At 39.4% G+C, this 18,641-nt stretch overlaps 1 protein-coding gene across 1 annotated transcript; it reads left to right on the top strand.

Moving 5' to 3' along the window:
* Positions 1 to 10,963: 10,963 nt before the first annotated feature.
* On the top strand, positions 10,964 to 15,447 carry AVPR1A (arginine vasopressin receptor 1A). The gene is made up of 2 exons (XM_047868640.1): positions 10,964 to 12,486; positions 14,923 to 15,447. The coding sequence occupies exons 1-2, from the start codon at positions 11,508 to 11,510 to the stop codon at positions 15,207 to 15,209; spliced, it is 1,266 nt and encodes a 421-aa protein (XP_047724596.1). The 5' UTR covers positions 10,964 to 11,507; the 3' UTR covers positions 15,210 to 15,447.
* Positions 15,448 to 18,641: the final 3,194 nt, after the last annotated feature.

Below are 18,641 nucleotides of genomic sequence, written 5' to 3'. Positions count from 1 at the left end.
TATGGAATGAATAAGTCTGGGGTACAGCCTATTGAATATAGTCAATGGCACTATAATAGTATTTTATGGTGAAAGATGGTGGCTGCACTTGTGGTGAGCATAGCAAAAATTATAGATTTGTCAAATCATTATGTTGTACACCCAAAACTAATGTATCATTGTGTATCAGCTATACTTCAATAAAAAATACATTGGTGGGAGTACAAACTGGTGCAACCACTGTGGAAAACAATCTGGAGGGTCCTGAAAAAATTAAAAATAGAATTACTATATGATCCAGTAATCACACTGGTGGGTATTTACTCAAAGAATACAAAAACGCTAATTCAAAAAGATATATACACTCCTATGTTTATTGCAGCATTATTTGCAATAGCCAAGTCATGGTTATGGAAGCAACCCAAGTATCCATCAATAGATGAATAGATAAAGGTGTGGTATATATACAATGGAATATTATTCAGCAATAAAAAATAATGAAATCTTGACAGTTACAACAACATGGATGAATCTAGAGAATATCATGCTATGTGAAATAAGTCAGTCAGAGAAAACACATACTATATGATTTGACTCTTATGTGAAATTTAAGAAACAAAACAAATGAACAAATTAAAAAACAAAACAAAACAAAACAGACTCTTAATGATAGAGAACAAATTGATGGTTACCATAGGGGAAGTGGGTGGGGGGGGTGGGTGAAATAGTGAAAGAGATTAAGAGTACACTTACCACGATGAGCACTGAGTAATGTATAGAATTGTTGAATCACTATACTATATATCTGAAACTAATATAACATTGTATGTTAACTATACTACAATTTTTTTTAATGCAAACCTTTTCTTGTGTGAAAAAAGGACTTAATGAATACATAGAGGCAGATTCAATGATGCCAGCTTGCTAAAAGAATGTGTCTTGATCATTATCAAATTCTAGGCATAAGATCAAAGTTTCTGACCTCTGAATGTGCAGAGAATCCAAATAAATATTACTTCATCAGGAGCAGAAGTCTTAAATTCAACATTTTAAATGAGTTTAAATTTTAAAAAATTTAAATTAAATCAATCACATAATTTTTTTAAGAGAGAGAGAGAGAGAGAGAGCAGTGGCAAGGGACAGAGAGAGAGAGAGAAAGAAATAGAGAGAATCTTAAGCAGGCTCCATGCTCAGCATGGAGCCCGATGTGGGGCTGGATCCCATGAACCTGGGATTATGACCTGAGCTGAAATCAAGAGTCAGATGCTTGACCCACTGAGCCACCCAATCACCCCCAATCATATAATTTTTAAGTGCAAACTTTCCTAAATATATGATATAAATAACAATGAATTCAGAAATCTTTTCCTTTGGAGTGATTTTTCTACTAATCCTGTATTGATTGACTTAGGAAGGATTTTTTTTTATTCTAAACAAGTGATGAGATTTTAATTTTTCATTAATAAATAGTAGAGTACTTAAGATTTTGTTGAGCATGGTAGCCTCTCCTTAATGCCATAATCCTGCAGTCTAACATGCAAGCCCATTTTATCACATAAGAAAATAAAACTCCTTATATAGGACTAAATATTGTTCTCACTTCTGACTCTGTAGAGTAAATAATATTATAATGAATATCTGATGTTTTTCCATGTTTGACATGCAACATTTTAAAAAATCCAGTGGTGTATGTGCGTGTGTGTGCACATCCATGTGTGTATGTGCTGTGCATGTGTGTGCACATGTCTGTGTGTGTGTGTGTGTGTGTGTGTGTGTGTGAGAGAGAGAGAGAGAGAGAGGGAGAGAGAGAGAGAGAGAGAGAGAGAGAGAGAGAGAGAAACACATCATTAACTGGGTAAATTTTTTCTTTAATAACTGATTTTTATTAATATTTTATACAGTAAACTAGATTTCTCAACTCAGTGCTAATTGTTTTTATTGACACAAAATATATAACATTATTTTAACAAAATATATAACATTATTTTAGTTTCAGGTGGAAGACATAGTAATTTGATCTTTTAAATCTAGTTACCCATCTGCCACCATACAATTAACCCCCTTCAGCCAATTCACCTACCTCCCCAACCCCCTTCCGTGATGATAACCACAATCTGGTCTCTGTATCTACGAGTTGTGTTTTGTTTTGTTTGTTTGTTTTGCTTTTTACATTCCACATATACATGAAATTATAAGGTATTTGTCTTTGACTTATTTCACTTATCATAATTCCCTCAGGTTGCACCCATGGTATTGCAAATAGTGAGGTCTCATTCTTTTTAATGGATATGTAGTATTCCATTGTATATCTATACCACATCTTCTTTGTCAATCTATCCATCGGCAAACATTTAGGTTGTTTCCATATTGTAAATAATGCTACAGTGAACATCGGGTACATATTTCTTTCCTAATTAGTCTTTTAATTAGTTTTAATCCTCTTCGGTTAAATACTCAGTAGTGGCATAGCTGGATCACATGATAGTTCTATCTTTAATATTTTGAGGAACCTCCATATTGTTTTCCATAGTGGCTGCACCAATTCACATTCCTACCACAGTGTATGAGGGTTCCCTTTCCCCTCCAACACTTGCTATTTTGTATCTTTTGGATACTATCCATTCTAACAAATGTGATGTGATATCTCATTGTGGTTTTGAATCGTATTTCCCTGATAATTTAGTGATGTTGATCTTCTCATGTGTCTATTCGTCATCTGTATGTATTCTTTGGAAAAATGTCTATTTAGATCCTCTGCCCATTTTTAAATCAGATTGGTTGTTTTTACTACTGAGTTGAGTTCTTTATATAATTTGAATATTAACCCCTTATCAGATATACAATTTTGCAAATATTTTTCCCATTCAGTAGGTTGCCTTTTCATTTCGTTGATGATTTCCTTTGCTGTGCAAAAACTTTATAGTTTGAATCATCCCACTTGTTTATTTTTGCTTTTGTTGCCTTTGGTTTTGGAGTCAGATCCAGAAATTCAATGACAGGACAGATATCAAGAAGCTTACTGCCTATGTTTTCTTCCAGGAGTTTTATAGTTTCAGGTTTTACATTTAATTCTTTAATCCATTGAGTTATTTTTTGTGTATGGTGTAAGATAGTGGTCTGATTTTAATTTTTTGCATGTCACTGTCCAGTATTCCCAGCACTTTTTATTGAAGAAATTGTCTATTCTCCCATTGTATGTTCTTGACTCCTTTGCCATAAATTAATTGACCATATATATGCAGGTTTATTTCTGGTCTATTCCATTGATCTATGTGTCTGTTTTTATGCTAGTACCATACTGGTTTTGATGACTATAGCTTTGTAGTATAGTTTCAAATCAAAGAGCAGGATACATCAAGCTTTGTTTTTCCTTTCAAGATTGCTTTGGTTATTCAGAATTGTTTGTGGTTCCATAAACATTTTAGAATTATTCATTCTGGTTCTGTGAAAATGCCATTTTAATAGGGATTGCACTGAATGTGTAGATTGCTTTCAAGTAGTGAGGACACTTTAACAATGTTAGTTTTTTCAATCCATTAGCATGTCATATTTTTCCATTTATTTGTGTCTTCTTCAACTTTTTTCATTAGTGTCTTATAGGTTTCAGTGTACAGGTCTTTCATTTCAGCTAAATCTATTCCTAGGTATTTTATTATTTCTGATGCAGTTGTAAGTAAAACTTTTCTTAATTTTTTTTTCTGATAGTTCATTATTAGTGTATAGATATATAATAGATTTCTGTGTTAATTCTGTATCTTGTAACTTTATTGAATTCATTTGTTCTAACAGGTCTTTAGTGGAGTCTTCAAGATTTTCTATATATAGTATCAGGTCATCTGCAAACAGTGACAATTTTACTTCTTCCTTTCCAATTTGGATAACTTTTATTTCCTTTCCCATCTAATTACTGTGTGTAGAACTTCCAATATTATGTTGAATGAAAGTGGCAAGAGTGAGCATCCATGTCTTGTTCCTGAGCTTTCACCACTGAGTATAAATTTATCATATACAGCCTTTATTATATGGAAGAACATTCCCTCTATACCCACTTTTATTGAGAGTTTTTATTACAAACGCATGCTGAGTTTTGTCAAATGTTCTTTAATTTTTTTAAATGTTTATTCATTTTTTGAGAGAGACAGAGAGAGACAGAGCACAAGTGGGGGAGGGGCAGAGAGTGTGAGAGAGACAGAATCCAAAGCAGGCTCCAGGCTCTGAGCTGTCATCACAGAGTCTGAGGAGGGGCTTGAACTCATGAACCATGAGATCATGACCTGAGCCAGAGTCAGTTGCTTAACTAACTGAGCCACCCAAGCACCCTGTCAAATGCTTTTTCTGCATCTATTAAGATGATCATATGATTTTTATCCTTCATTTTGTTAAAGTGGTATATCTCATTGATTGGCTTGTAGATGTTGAACCATCCTTATATACCTGAAATAAATCCCACTTGATCATGGTGTATGATCTTTTTTTATGTGTTCTTGAATTTCGTTTGCCAATATATTTGTTAAGAGCTTTTTCATCTATGTTTATCAGGAATATTGGCGTAGAAGTTTCTTGCTTGCTTGCTTTCTTGCTTTCTTCCTTTTCCTTGTCCTTTTGTGTGCGTGTGTGTGTGTGCGCACACGCGTGTGTGTGTTCCGTTGCCTGTTTTTTGGTGTAAGGGAATTCTGGCCTTGTAAATGAGTTTTGAAGCATTCCCTCTTCTTCAGTTTTTTTGGGAAGTGTTTAAGAAGACAGGTATTCAATCTTTGAATGTTTGGTAGAATTCACCAGTGAAACTGCCTGGTTTCTGCAATGGACTTTTGCTTATTGGAAGATTTTTGATTACTGTATCAATCTCCTTACTAGTCATCAGTCTATTCAGATTTTCTATTTCTTCCTGATTTGTTTTGGAAGATTGTATGTTTCTAAGAATTTATCCATTTCTTCCAGGTTGTCCAGTTTGTTGGCATATAGTTGTTTGTAGTACTCTCTTATAATCCTTTGTATTTCTGTGGTGTCAGTTGTAACTTCTTTTTCATTTCTGATTTTATTTGGGCCCTCTGTATTTTTTTCTTAAATTTATTTAGACTTTTTGTAGCCTAACATATGATCTATTCTAGAGAACATTCCATGTGTACTGAAGAAGAATATGTTTTCTGTTGTTTTGGGGTGGGATGTCCTGTATATATCTATTAAGTCCATCTGGTTTAATGTTTTAAGACCAATGTTTCCTTATTAATTTTCTTTCTGGATGATCTATTCATTGATATAAGTGGAGTATTAAAGTCCCCCACTATTATTGTACTGCCATTAATTTCTCTCCTTAGGTCTGTTAATATTTTCTTTATAGACTTGGGTGCTCCTATGTCAGGTGCATAAATCTTTATGAATGTTATCTCCTCTTGCTGGATTCACCCCTTTATTATTATGTAATGTCCTTCTTTGTCTTTCATTACAGTCAGATTTGAAGTCTATTTTGCTTAATATAACTACTTCAGCTTTCCTTTTGTTTCCATTACCATCCCTTCACTTTCAGACTGTGTATATTCTTAGATCTGAAGTGAGTTTCTTACAGGCAACATATAGCTAGGTCTTGTTTTTTTAGTCCAATCATCCACTCTATGTCCTTTGATTGGGGAATTTAGTCCATTTACATTTAAAGTAATTATTGATAGGTATGTACTTATTGCCATTTTGTTCATTGTTTTCTGGCTGCTATTGTAATTCATCTCTATTCCTTTCTCTCTCTTTTTCTCTCTTCATTTGTGATTTGGTGACTTTCTTCAGTGTTATATTTAGAGTCCTTTCTCATTATCTTTTGTGTATCTACTATAGGTTTTTGCTTTGTGGTTAGCCTAAAGTTCCCATATAACATCCTATATATGTAACACTCTGTTTTTAAGTTGATAATAACTTGCTTAAATGCATTCTAAAAACTACATTTTTACTTCCCTTCCCCTCAAAGTGTTAGATTTTGATGCTGTATTTCACATCTTTTTATTTTGTGTATCTCTTCATTAATTATTGTAGCTATTGTTAATTTTAGTACTTTTGTCCTATAGCATTCATACTAGATTTATAGGTAGTTAATCCCCTATCTTTACTATATGTTTTCCTTTTACCAGTGGGGTTTTTACCTTTTATATTTTACCTTTTATAACTTCTACAGAAATTTACCAGTGGGAATTTTACTTTTACATTTTATCTTTTATAACTTCTACAGAAATTACTAGTTAGTACTTTGTCTTTTCAGCTTAAAGAAGTCTCTCTCAAACTAGTTGTAGGACCAGTTTAGTGGCAATGAACCATTTTAGTTTTGGCTTGGCTATAAAACTCTTAATCTCTCCTTCATTTCTGAATGATAACTTGCCAGAGAGAATATTCTTGGTCATAAGTGCTTTCCTTTCAGCACTTTGAATATATCATGACATTGCATTGGGTAACTCTTAAAATCACATAAATATACACTAACCTGTCCGAGATTTGTGAGACAGAAAACTGATTAGAACCATTTAAGATATAAATTAGAACTATTTAAGATATAAATGCTGACTCTCATTTTCAGGTAGATATTAGAGATATTGGTGCTTCAAGGTGGTTCTTCAAGAAATCTTCCCTAACTTATCTAGTCACCAAGTACTTTTTAAATTTTATATTCCTTCAGCACTCAAAAGCCAGTTTCCATTGCGATGCTTGTTAATTCTTTCTTTAAATATGTGTTCAGTGCTTGTAATGCGTATGAAAGGCAATAGGGCACACAGGTTAGAACCAACACCTTGACTTCAAATGGACAATTTGTGACTCAGCTCAGACACATGGAGCTTTGTGACTTTGGCTAAGTTGCTTAACTTCTCTAATCTTTGTTTTGCTCATCTGTAGAATGAGATAATAGTGAGTGTATTCCTATATTCAGTATTCTGTTATTATTTTAAAGATTAAATTAACTAAGGGACTTAAATCTCAGCTCATGAATTAAGCACTTAATCAGTGTTGGTAAGTGTTCATATTATCTATGACTACTTCTACTACTACTGTCTTGTACTTGGTTTACTAAGGAGGAAACCAGTAGGTGCGGACCCTATAGAATCTCCTAGTCTTAAAGGAGAGCATATCACATGTTAAATGACCAGCCACATGAGTCTGTAAGATCCAGGAACATGAGGCTTATAGGTGGCAGCACAGTGTAATGGTTAAGATTGTAAACTCTGCTGGAATCAATTTCTTTTTTTGAATTCTGGTTCTACTATTGACCAGATATGTCACCTGAAGCTGGTTACTTATTCTCTTTGTGCCTCAGTTTCTTTAAATGTAAAGTGAAATAAGAGTACATCCCTCATAGGGTCATTGAGAGGATTAAATGAAGAAATACTTAAATGAAGAAATGAAGAAAGCACTGTTGATGGTGCCTGGCATAAAGTGTTTCGTAAATGTTAGTGGCCATTACATACTTCTTTGTATCTAGCTCACGATTTAGCATAGTGACATGCCACAGACATTTGTTGGTTTGCTAGAAGTAATAGTATGAATACTAGACTATGGCCCTAAAGCTATAATGTCATTAATTTATAATTGAAGTGGAAGGAGTCATTGTGGGCTACAGAAGTAAAATGGGTTCTCCTGCAGATTCCAGTTTCTTCCACGTTTCTCACACACAAAAACAACAACAACAACAACAACAACAACAACAACAACAACAAAACCTGACAGTTTAAGGAGAGGAAAGACTACATATGAATAGTGGCTATGAAGCAGCACATAAGGTAATATGATAAATGAAATGTAACCCATTTATATTGGGTATCCCGGCCTCTATGAGAGTAGGCTAAACTTGACCCAAACCCTCAACTTCTTGACTTGACTAAGTCCAGTGGTGGTTACCGAGCATTTTGGAACCCCAAGTACATTTATTCAGTGTTCTTCAAACTGTATCAGTTGTCCTATGACATGTTCATCACCGTTCCATGGGGAAAACAAAAGGATGGGGGCTTTCCATGGTTAACTAGGTTTAGGAGATATTAAAAAACAAAGTTTAACAGGTTTTATGTATACACAGCACTTCCCCCAAAGTATTTGACCATGGAACTCTTTTCTCAAAGAAAACCTATCGATATCTTCTTTTAAAACAATTTTTTTAACATTTATTCATTTTTGAGAGGCAGGGAGAGACAGCGTACGAGTGGGGAAGGGGCAGAGAGAGAGGGAGACACAGAATTGAAAGCAGGCTCCAGGCTCTGAGCTGTCAGCACAGATGTTGGGCTCGAACTCAGGAACTATGACCTAAGCCAAGCCGGATGCTCAACTGAATGAGCCACCCAGGTGCCCCTTTCCTATCAAAATCTTCTATTGCACAGAAGGAAGTTGGGGGTAGGCTGCTTTAATTGGAAGGGAAAAATTATTGGCAAAATATGTACATATTTGAAAAAAAGGAAGAATAAATGTTTTGAATACTCATGAAATGTCAGAAACTTAACCAGTTATATAATCCTTGCAATATCTGCATTATATTTTATCACCAAGATTTTATGGATGAAGGTTTTAAACCTCAAAAATTAAAACTAAGTCACACAGCTAGTAAATGAAGGAGGTAGCCGCTTCTCCTAATCAAAATACTTCTTACACATATAGAATTACAAACTGGGAGGAGGAAGGCAGGCAAATGAAAGAGAAAGATTACTCCAGGGTATGCACACACAACCTTCAGTTTTTCTTTTCGTCATTGCACCCCCAAAATACATTAACTGAAATTAACTGAGAGTAAGAGAGAAAAAAATGGTCTTAGTAATACAAGAAGTACAGAGCAAACACGAATTGCTCTAAGAAAAAGCACCAGATGTCACACAAAATATTGACTATGTGCTTTTCATATTTTAGAACCAAAATTAACTGCCACTGAAAAATTTTCATAGCAGGTCCAGGGAGGTACATGAATAGTGAGTCTATATTTTAATGGTTCTTAAAAATACATGCATTAAGAAAAGATTGGTATTTCTTCCATATTATCCATATATATGTGTACATATATATATGTATATACATATACATTATATATATGTATTTATAATATATGTATTATATATATAATTACATATATATAATTATATTATATATATGTATATTATCCATATATATGTGTACATATATATAATGTATATACATTATATATGTATATACATATACATTATATATATACACAATATATATACACATTATATATATATGTATATACATATACATATATATATATACACAATACCTACGGATAACTAGTACTATTGTTTACTGAATATCTTCTAACTGTGCCACCGGATGTAACCCAGTAAGTTATTTTTATAAATTGGATATTGGATTTGCTTATCGGATCAAAGGGGGTGACGCAGCTGAATAATTTCCTGAGAGACCACCATACAATCTCTTTGAATTAAGAACACCCCACAGAATTTTAATGATCCTATTCTGCAGATTTCCTCTCCTCCGACAACATTATTTCTCATAAGGTGCACTAATAATGTAATTGGGACTTAAAGGAAGGTCATCTCTCCGAGTCCGTGACTATTACCTATTGCTTGGAGCATTTTTCCAGAAAGGTGGCCTGCAAACCTTTTACTTCTGGCCATCTCTGAATTTTAAAAAAAATGTTTTGCCTCCTAGGTATCTTGGAGAAAATGAGAGGAGGCAGCACAGCTTGGAAGGCAGGTACTTCTATTCCTAAGCGGTATAAATTGAAGCTTATAGAGACGCAGTGAAGCAGGACCCCGGAGAGGAGTCCAGTTCTCTTAATGCGACGACCTTTGGGACTCGGCATGCAGAAGCTAAAAAGCAACGTGGAATTATCAGTGAGAACTGCACCTCAGAAAATCCTTTGCTTTCTTTGCCAGTATTTCACGTATGTTTTCCCACGACAATCAAATTTATACCACGTTCGCAAAACACAAATTTGCCGACCAAAAAGTCATGTTCGTGTATCCACAAAGTGGACATAACCTTATAAAGTGTGTGTTTTTTCTCTCGCGAAATAGCCTGAAAACAGCTCCCCCTCGCTGTGGTTCGAAGCGTCTCTTCACCAAAGTTCAAACCAGAGCTCAAGTAGAGGGTGTTTCTGCCTTTGCTCTGGACCAGCAGCCTGGCTCGAGTTGTTCAGTTGCTAATTTATAGGTAGGTGGTCTCGCTGCGGAGACAGCGCCTCTTTCCTGACCGGAGCATGCATCTTTCTAACTCCCGAGCGCAGGAACCTGGCGCCTTTTCGCTCCCATGCCCGGAACGGCACTGCCCGGGTGTGCGCTCTTCAGACAGCTGCTCTTTGTCCTTCCAGAGAGATGTCCCCACGATTCAGCAGTAACCAGACGAAGTCCCCACGGACTACTGTGGCCCGATTTCCGTCCATCCCCTCTGTGGGAATCAGGCTTTTCCCGGAGGAAACCCCAGGATTTCTAGTTCACAGAAATTCTCTAGGCACCCACCCCAACCAGGAGACGATCCTTTTCCTGCAGTAGATACGCCCACGGCCGCCCTGGGGCCGCGATGGAATAAGCGAGCGCGGGCCGGGTGACAAATAGCAGGTGTGTTACTGCGAAGATGGCGCTTTTTAAGCGACGCGGTAGTGACCCTCCCGGGGGCGGGGTGGCGGTGGGGGAGGGGGAGGGCAGGGACTAGGGCGGGGAGAGGCTGAATTCTCGGAGCCAAGTTGCCCTGGGAGTAAAATGAGCCCGGCAGTGGGCTGGCTGGCTGCAGAGGTGGAAACCCCGGCTGGAGCAGGTGGGGTCGCGCTCCTAGTTCAGGCGCAAGGAGCGTGAGCGCCCGGAGGTGGACTCGGGATTTCAACGTACCGCATCCACTGCCTCTGTTGACGTCAAATACGGAGTTAAGGTGGCTATTGAGGGGGCTTGAGGAAATGGCGGTAAGCCAAAAAAAAAAAAAAAAAACAAAAACAAAACAAAAAACAAAAAAAAACAAAAACAAAAAAAAAAGGGGGGGGGAGCATAGCACGTCTAGTTCTTCAAGTTTTTGTCAGAAAAGAGCGGGAAAGCGCCCCCATCCAGCCTGTTAAGCCGAGGAATCGGCGAGTCTCCCAGCCCCACCCCTGCAGCAGTGATGCAAAGAGAACAAATCACCGACGTAGAGAGGAGGGAAAAAAAAAAAAAGAAAGAAAGAAGGAACCCCCTGGGGGTGGTGGGAGGAGAGAGCGGACGGAGTAAGCACGGAGCAGTCTCCAACCACTGGGACGAGAGGGAGCGCTTTCTGGGGAAACAAACTCCGCATAAATAATTGAGTTTGGAGCCCAGTGCTTTCAGAGGCTCGGAGCGCACCTCCCCAGCGCCTTCCGAGCTGAAAAGGAGCCGAGCGGGGAAAGAGGTCGGTGACGGGAGCGAGAGCAGCTCGGCCGGCGGTGGGACGCTGTGCCCGCAGACGCCCGCAAGAGGGACAGCAGGGCCCAGCGAGCAGAGCCCAGCGAGCGCGGGAAGGACAGCGCGCGACTGGCAAGGAGCCCTCGCCAGCGGCGGTGGGAAGACAGCTGGCCTCCGCGGAGGCCGCGGAGGCGCTGCATGGACCGCATGCGTTTCTCCGGAGGCCCCAACGAGGGGCCCGCGGACAACTCCAGCCAGGGGTGGCCCCTGTTAGCCGGCGGTGTCAACGGCAGCCGGGCAGCGGAGGCGCTCGGGGACGGCGGCAGCCCCCAGGGGGACGTGCGCAACGAGGAGCTGGCCAAGCTGGAGATCGCCGTGCTGGCTGTGACTTTCGTGGTAGCCGTGCTAGGCAACAGCAGCGTGTTGGTGGCGCTGCACCGCACCCCTCGCAAGACGTCCCGCATGCACCTCTTCATCCGCCACCTCAGCCTGGCCGACCTGGCCGTCGCTTTCTTCCAGGTGCTGCCGCAGATGTGCTGGGACATCACCTACCGTTTCCGCGGGCCCGACGGGCTGTGCCGCGTGGTGAAGCACCTGCAGGTGTTCGGCATGTTCGTGTCGCCCTACATGCTGGTGGTCATGACCGCCGACCGCTACATTGCGGTGTGCCACCCGCTGAAGACGCTGCAGCAACCGACGCGCCGCTCGCGCCTCATGATCGCTGCCGCCTGGGTGCTGAGCTTCGTGCTTAGCACGCCGCAGTACTTCGTCTTCTCCATGGTCGAGGTGAACAACGTCACCAAGGCCCGGGACTGCTGGGCCACCTTCATCCAGCCCTGGGGTCCCCGCGCCTATGTGACCTGGATGACGGGTGGCATCTTCGTGGCGCCCGTGGTCATCCTGGGTACCTGCTATGGCTTCATCTGCTACCACATCTGGCGCAACGTCCGCGGAAAGACGGCTTTGCTCCCCGGAAAGGGCGCCGAGGGCGCGAGTGGCGCTTTGCATAAGGGGCTCCTGCTCGCGCCGTGTATCAGCAGCGTGAAGACCATTTCCCGCGCCAAGATTCGCACGGTGAAGATGACTTTTGTGATCGTGACCGTTTACATCGTTTGCTGGGCGCCCTTCTTCATCCTTCAGATGTGGTCTGTCTGGGATGAGAAGTTTGTTTGGATCGGTAGGTGTCGGGAGGGAGAAAGGAGGAAAGTGCGGGAATTCGGCTGTGCGTGCGGCCGGGGTTCGGGGGAGGGGGTGCTTTTCATACTATCCTCTGGGGCAGTAGTTCTTAAACTTTTGCATGCTTAGCTTTGGGTGAAATTACCAAAACGGCAGGGGTCTCCACCCCAGACATTTTGATTCAGTAGCTGTGGAATGGGGCCCAGGAATGTGCACTTGTAGCTTGAAGTGATCCTACGACAAATCCAGAAACTGCGCCCTACAGTCAACCAGGCAACTACAAAACGTGAAAATGACTTTTTGCCAGATCACTAACCACTGCGCTAATTTCGCCCCCCCCCCCGCCTTTGCGTCTGTCGGATTCAGAGAAATATTTCTACTGTAACCACTGCTTGTTGCTAGCTTGTGAAAAATATCACAATACAAAAATTTTGTAGAAATGCCCCAAGGGCAAAGATAAACGTACATATTTTTTTCTGAAGAAAGATTCTTAAGCCAATAATTCTAATTTAGCATTTAGTGTTCCATTTCTTATCATCTTTTAAATTTTTTTTTCTGACAATTACTGTAGCACCTTTTTCTCTGGTATTTTAAAGCAGGATTATTGATAAACTCTAAATTTGTTAAAGTAATTAATTCATCTTTCAGCACTAACTTAACCATACAGCTATAGCCACCCCCCCACAACTCTTGCAGTGTTTTACGGAGAATGTTCTCTACACCTACTAGTTTCTTTGATTCTAATTCCTCCACAAACTAAAAATACTAACTTCAAAAGAACCCCACCGAAAACAGTTAAGGCTGGGTCTTGAAAAATGTTATTTCCTATGAGTGAGAAAAAACCGAACTTTTTCAAATAAAATATATTACAGGAATGTTACCAACATCAGCTATAGTTGGGAAATAGGTATCTGGGAAGAACTGTCTCCTTTTGCTATTTGACATTGAGGTAGGGAGCCTGTGTGATTTACTATTGGAAGTTATATGTGCAAATAAAACATTTGAGAGTGAATTTAATTCAAACAAATAAAAATACCTACATGGCTATAATATTACTGATAATAAATAATACAACATAAATGCTATATTTTTGGTTTATCATTTCCGGTCTTGCTTGATCTTATAGCAGCCTCGTAATTATTGCCAATCAAGTAAAAAAACTCAGTCTAATTATTGCTTTATCAGAATTCAGACATAATTTCTAAAAACTTCTCTACCTCTGCATAGGTATGGTGATGATTTTCATTCTTTTTGAATACAGTCTGTAACGAGAGATCATGATCACCTTTAACGGTAGCATTTTAGCACAAGGTATGATTAAATCATCTGTAATTTATTCCAGCATAACAACAGTGAGAAGACCCAAGTTTATATTTAATAATGAAGAAAAAGTTAGTGCTTGCTGATTATGCTTATGTTTCAAAAAGGTGTCTTATCAGTGTCATAGTTCTGTGAAAGATTATAATATTTATGTGGTTTACCAGTGCAAATTAGCATAAAATATTTCAAAAACTTGTTGGCATTTCCTAACTCAGCTGTTCTTAATATAATTTAATTGCCCAAACCACCAAAATGGTTTTCTTTTAAAATCAAAAGAAACTATAGAAAATTAACAACAACAAAAACACAAAAAACAACTTCAGAAACAACCAAATAATGCATCCTTCAGGGACCTATTACTACTGTTCCCTTATGTATAGTTGTCTTATTACAAAATATGTTTAATATTTAAATTTTTTTTTTTTTTTTTCAACGTTTATTTATTTTTGGGACAGAGAGAGACAGAGCATGAACGGGGGAGGGGCAGAGAGAGAGGGAGACACAGAATCGGAAACAGGCTCCAGGCTCTGAGCCATCAGCCCAGAGCCCGACGCGGGGCTCGAACTCACGGACCGCAAGATCGTGACCTGGCTGAAGTCGGACGCTTAACCGACTGCGCCACCCAGGCGCCCCGAAATATGTTTAATATTTAAAAGTGTAGAACTACTAAACATGTTCCATAATGTCATACTTTTGCCTTAGTTGTTAGGATGAATACAATTTTATTTACGTGGCTATAGACTTTTGAAATTTCATTGAAATTGCAGCCATTCTGTAACTGCTGTGTCTGTTAGCACATACTAATGCTAGTATAAAGAATACACATTTTTTTTAAATAAATTGTTTCATATTCTTCCCACTCATTCTAATGAGATATTTTCAAGTGGTTTAAGATATTTGAATGAACGTCAATGCATCTTGCTTATGAAAATATTTCACAACCAAGCAATTTCCAGACACCAGCCATTTCCCGGATTAATGAACAATATACTTCATTTTCTACATTAACCCATAACTTTTTCCCACTTCTAAGAGTCAGTAGAAAAATGAGTTTACCCAGTGCTCAGTTACTTTCATTTGACTATTTAAATAATCTCCCCTTACGTTTTTTGTACAGAATCAGAAAACCCGGCCATCACCATCACTGCATTACTGGCTTCCTTGAATAGTTGCTGTAATCCCTGGATATACATGTTTTTTAGCGGCCATCTCCTGCAAGACTGTGTCCACAGCTTCCCATGCTGCCAGAACATGAAACAAACGTTCAACAAAGAAGATTCTGACAGTATGAGCAGAAGACAGACTTCTTACACTAACAACCGGAGCCCCACAAACAGTATGGGTACATGGAAGGACTCGCCTAAATCGTCCAAGTCCATCAAATTCATTCCTGTTTCAACCTGAGCCCACATTCACGCAGCCTGACTCTTGTAGTGGTCTTTTGGGTCTACTGGCTGAATCCAGCTAGAAATCATGGGAACAAACGAACTTCTAAGAGATAAGCAAGCGTCAGTTTGTTGAGTGCAAGACTGTGTTTCTAGTTGCATTTTCTCATTGCTATGACCAAAAGTTATGAATTGTTTTATATGGGACGTTAAAAAATAAAAAAATAAAAAAATGATGAAAAAATATGCTACACTAAGATTTGTAGGCCTAATTTTCAGAAATATAATAGAAGTTATAGTTTAAAGGAAAAACATAACCACCCTGGCCTTACATTCTGTTGTTGGTTTCCTTTCTTTTCTTTTCCTTTTATTATGGATAGAACTAAGGCTTGCTTGGTTTAGAAGTCATACGATGTAGGGGCATTATTTCAAACAAAGTGAGCTCATCATCGGCCTTAGTGTTTGAAAGGAATTAGAAGAACCTTCAGAGAAATTTTTTCCATCCAATAAAAATCAGCTCATGCATCAGAAAATGCAGCCTCAGGTGCACTTGGGTGGCTCAGTCGGTTAAGCATCTGACTTCCGGCTCAGGTCATGATCTCAGAGGTCCTGAGTTCCAGCCCCACGTTGGGCTCTGTGCTGACAGCTCAGAACCTGGAGACTGCCTCAGATTCTGTGTCTCCCTCTTTCTCTGCCCCTCTCCTACTTGCACTCCCTCTCTCTCTCTCTCTCTCTCTCTTTCAAAAATAAACATTAAAAAAGAAAAGAAAAGAAAATGCAGCTTCAGGCAGAGACCTGGAGATGGGATAGCGCCTTGGACAGGCATGAGTTCTTGGGGCATATGGAGCAGGGGGTGCTTGGTTCAGAGCAGAAAGAGAAAAGTTCTGTTAAATGCTAAATTTCAAAATGGTAACTTTAGAACTGACAGTTCCCTCCTTGTTTTAGGCTCCTCATGTTGTACCAGTTGTAGAAGGTATAATTTATTAAGATGCTGGAGGTTAGGGGCGCCTGGGTGGCGCAGTCGGTTAAGCGTCCGACTTCAGCCAGGTCACCATCTCGCGGTCCGTGAGTTCGAGCCCCGCGTCGGGCTCTGGGCTGATGGCTCAGAGCCTGGAGCCTGTTTCCGATTCTGTGTCTCCCTCTCTCTCTGCCCCTCCCCTGTTCATGCTCTGTCTCTCTCTGTCCCAAAAATAAATAAAAAAACGTTGAAAAAAAAATTAAAAAAAAAAAAGATGCTGAAGGTTAGAGCAAATATTGTCAAATGGCTAATAAAATCTTTTTTCTCCCACTGCAAGGCCATTTTAAAATCAGATTTATGTAAAGAATATCCAGTTTTGTTAGAAGAACAGAAATGGATTGCCCAAGGTACTATGTAGACTTTGTCTAGAACACTGTAAACATATTTTGACCAGTGTTATAGGGTATTCTGTGTTGTGGTGGATAGTAACATGATTATTACTTCATGTTTGGGGTGTCCAGACTTATAAATAAGAGTCTCCTAAAGAGAAACTCAAGATGTAGAATGTCCCTTCGTGTTTAATTAAAAATAATTTGGTCTTTCCCTCCAGTCTCCCAACCGTCTAAGTTACATATGGTAGACGAGAGGCACGGTTGGATGGAATGGGGTGGAGATGGAGGGAAAAAAATTGTTCTGCACCTAGTATGGTTTCCTTTGTTACTAAATGCATGATTTTGGAAAATTACTTAAGCACACATAAAGCTTTCATCTCCTTGGCTGTACAGTGGGGTTGATAACACCTCACAGGATTGTTGTGAGGACAAAATGAAATCAAAGATGTGAAAAGATCTTCCTGAACTGTCACGTGTCATATGAATGTACCAATTGCTTTTATTATAGTCTTAGGGCCTTCAGAATTGAACAGCTTTTTCCTGTTTACTTTCCATTAACCAGAATTTGTTGGTTTCATGTCTGGGATATAAAATCCTAGAATTTAAATATAGCTCTGCTGATTCATTGGAGAGCATTGCCAGCGGCCACTAAGCCTGACTTGTGCCTAACCAAAGTTTTCCAATTCAAAGATAGAACTTGCTTGCCTTTAAATGCAGGTAAGTCATGGGGCAGCTGGGTGGCTCAGTCAGTTAAACGTCAGACTTCCGCTCGGGTCATGATCTCATGGTTTGTGAGTTCGAGCCGTGCACTGGGTTCTGTGCTGAGAGTCTGGAGCCTGCTTCGGATTCAGTGTCTCCCTCTCGCTCTCTGCCCCTCTCCACTCTCACTTTGTGTGTGTGTGTGTGTGTGTGTGTGTGTGTGTGTGTGTGTGTGTGTCTTTCAAAAATAAACATTAAATAAAAAATAAATAAATGCAGGCAAATCAGAGCCAGCCAAGAACATCAATTTCTTTTACTTCTAAACAGAGATAAATTACAGCATGACTTGACTGTTGTTACTGCATTTTTCATTAATGGAACCCAGTGTTTTTTTTCGAGCTATTTTGTCTGGCTCCCTCTCCTTTTTAGAGATCATGCAATGATTTGAGGACACATCATAAATATTTTGAATCCCTTAGAGGAATTAATAATCATTTTAATGGCATTGTTGTTGTTGTTGTTGTTGTTGTTGTTGTTGTTAACTTTGCAGATAAGAAATTGAGGACTAGATAGCAGTGTGAGAACCTGGAAGTTTCAAGTTCACTCCTCTTCATTCTCTTGCCTTTCCAAATTCTCAGGCCCGCTACTCCCTGGATTGATATGCCTACCAAAAGCTTGCAAATATTTTATAGAAATTAAGCCCTTAGGTTTTACAATTCTGCTTTTTAAAAAATCAGAAATATGTCTCTTAAAGGGCACTGGATGGCACATTATGAGCCACCTTAAATTAATCAGTTCCTCATCATTTGAATCATAATAGCACCTCAGTAACCCTGCCCTCTCTGACGCTGTCAGCTCCTGTGACAGCTTCTCTTCAACAATTCAGAACTAAAGCCCTTTGGGTTGGTACAAAGATGAGCCCATCCAATTCCAAAATAACAGCCTCATGTTTTTTGTACAGACTGTTTCAAAATGTTGGTGTGTACCTCCAGGTAAAACAATTCAATTTGAATCTTCTATTTAGGAACATCTCTCAAATAAGTTGTGTATCAACCTACTGAGCTGTGTTCTCTCATTTTAATGCATCAGGAGACAAGATAATACAAAAGGCTAGGGAAAACACCAGACGATCCTGAGCGCTAGTTCTGTACTAGGCAAATAGACGGTATTATTCTCCGTGATTTAGGCTGAGAAGCTTAACTTAGCTGGTTGCTAAACTTCCTTAGTGTTATGTACCCAGATATGGTATTCATATGTCCCAAAACAATACTCCAAGTGGAAGAGTCCTGCCTGTCTATTTTAGAAGAAAGGGTGGGGTGCCTGGATAGCTCAGTCTGTTAATCATCTGACTTTGGCTAAGGTCATGATCTCATGGTCCGTGAGTTAGAGCCCCAAGTCGGGC

This window comes from Prionailurus viverrinus, chromosome B4 (genome assembly GCF_022837055.1).
Source record: "Prionailurus viverrinus isolate Anna chromosome B4, UM_Priviv_1.0, whole genome shotgun sequence".
In the NCBI taxonomy this organism is placed as follows: domain Eukaryota; kingdom Metazoa; phylum Chordata; class Mammalia; order Carnivora; family Felidae; genus Prionailurus; species Prionailurus viverrinus.
This window is presented reverse-complemented; position numbering and strand designations above follow the sequence as displayed.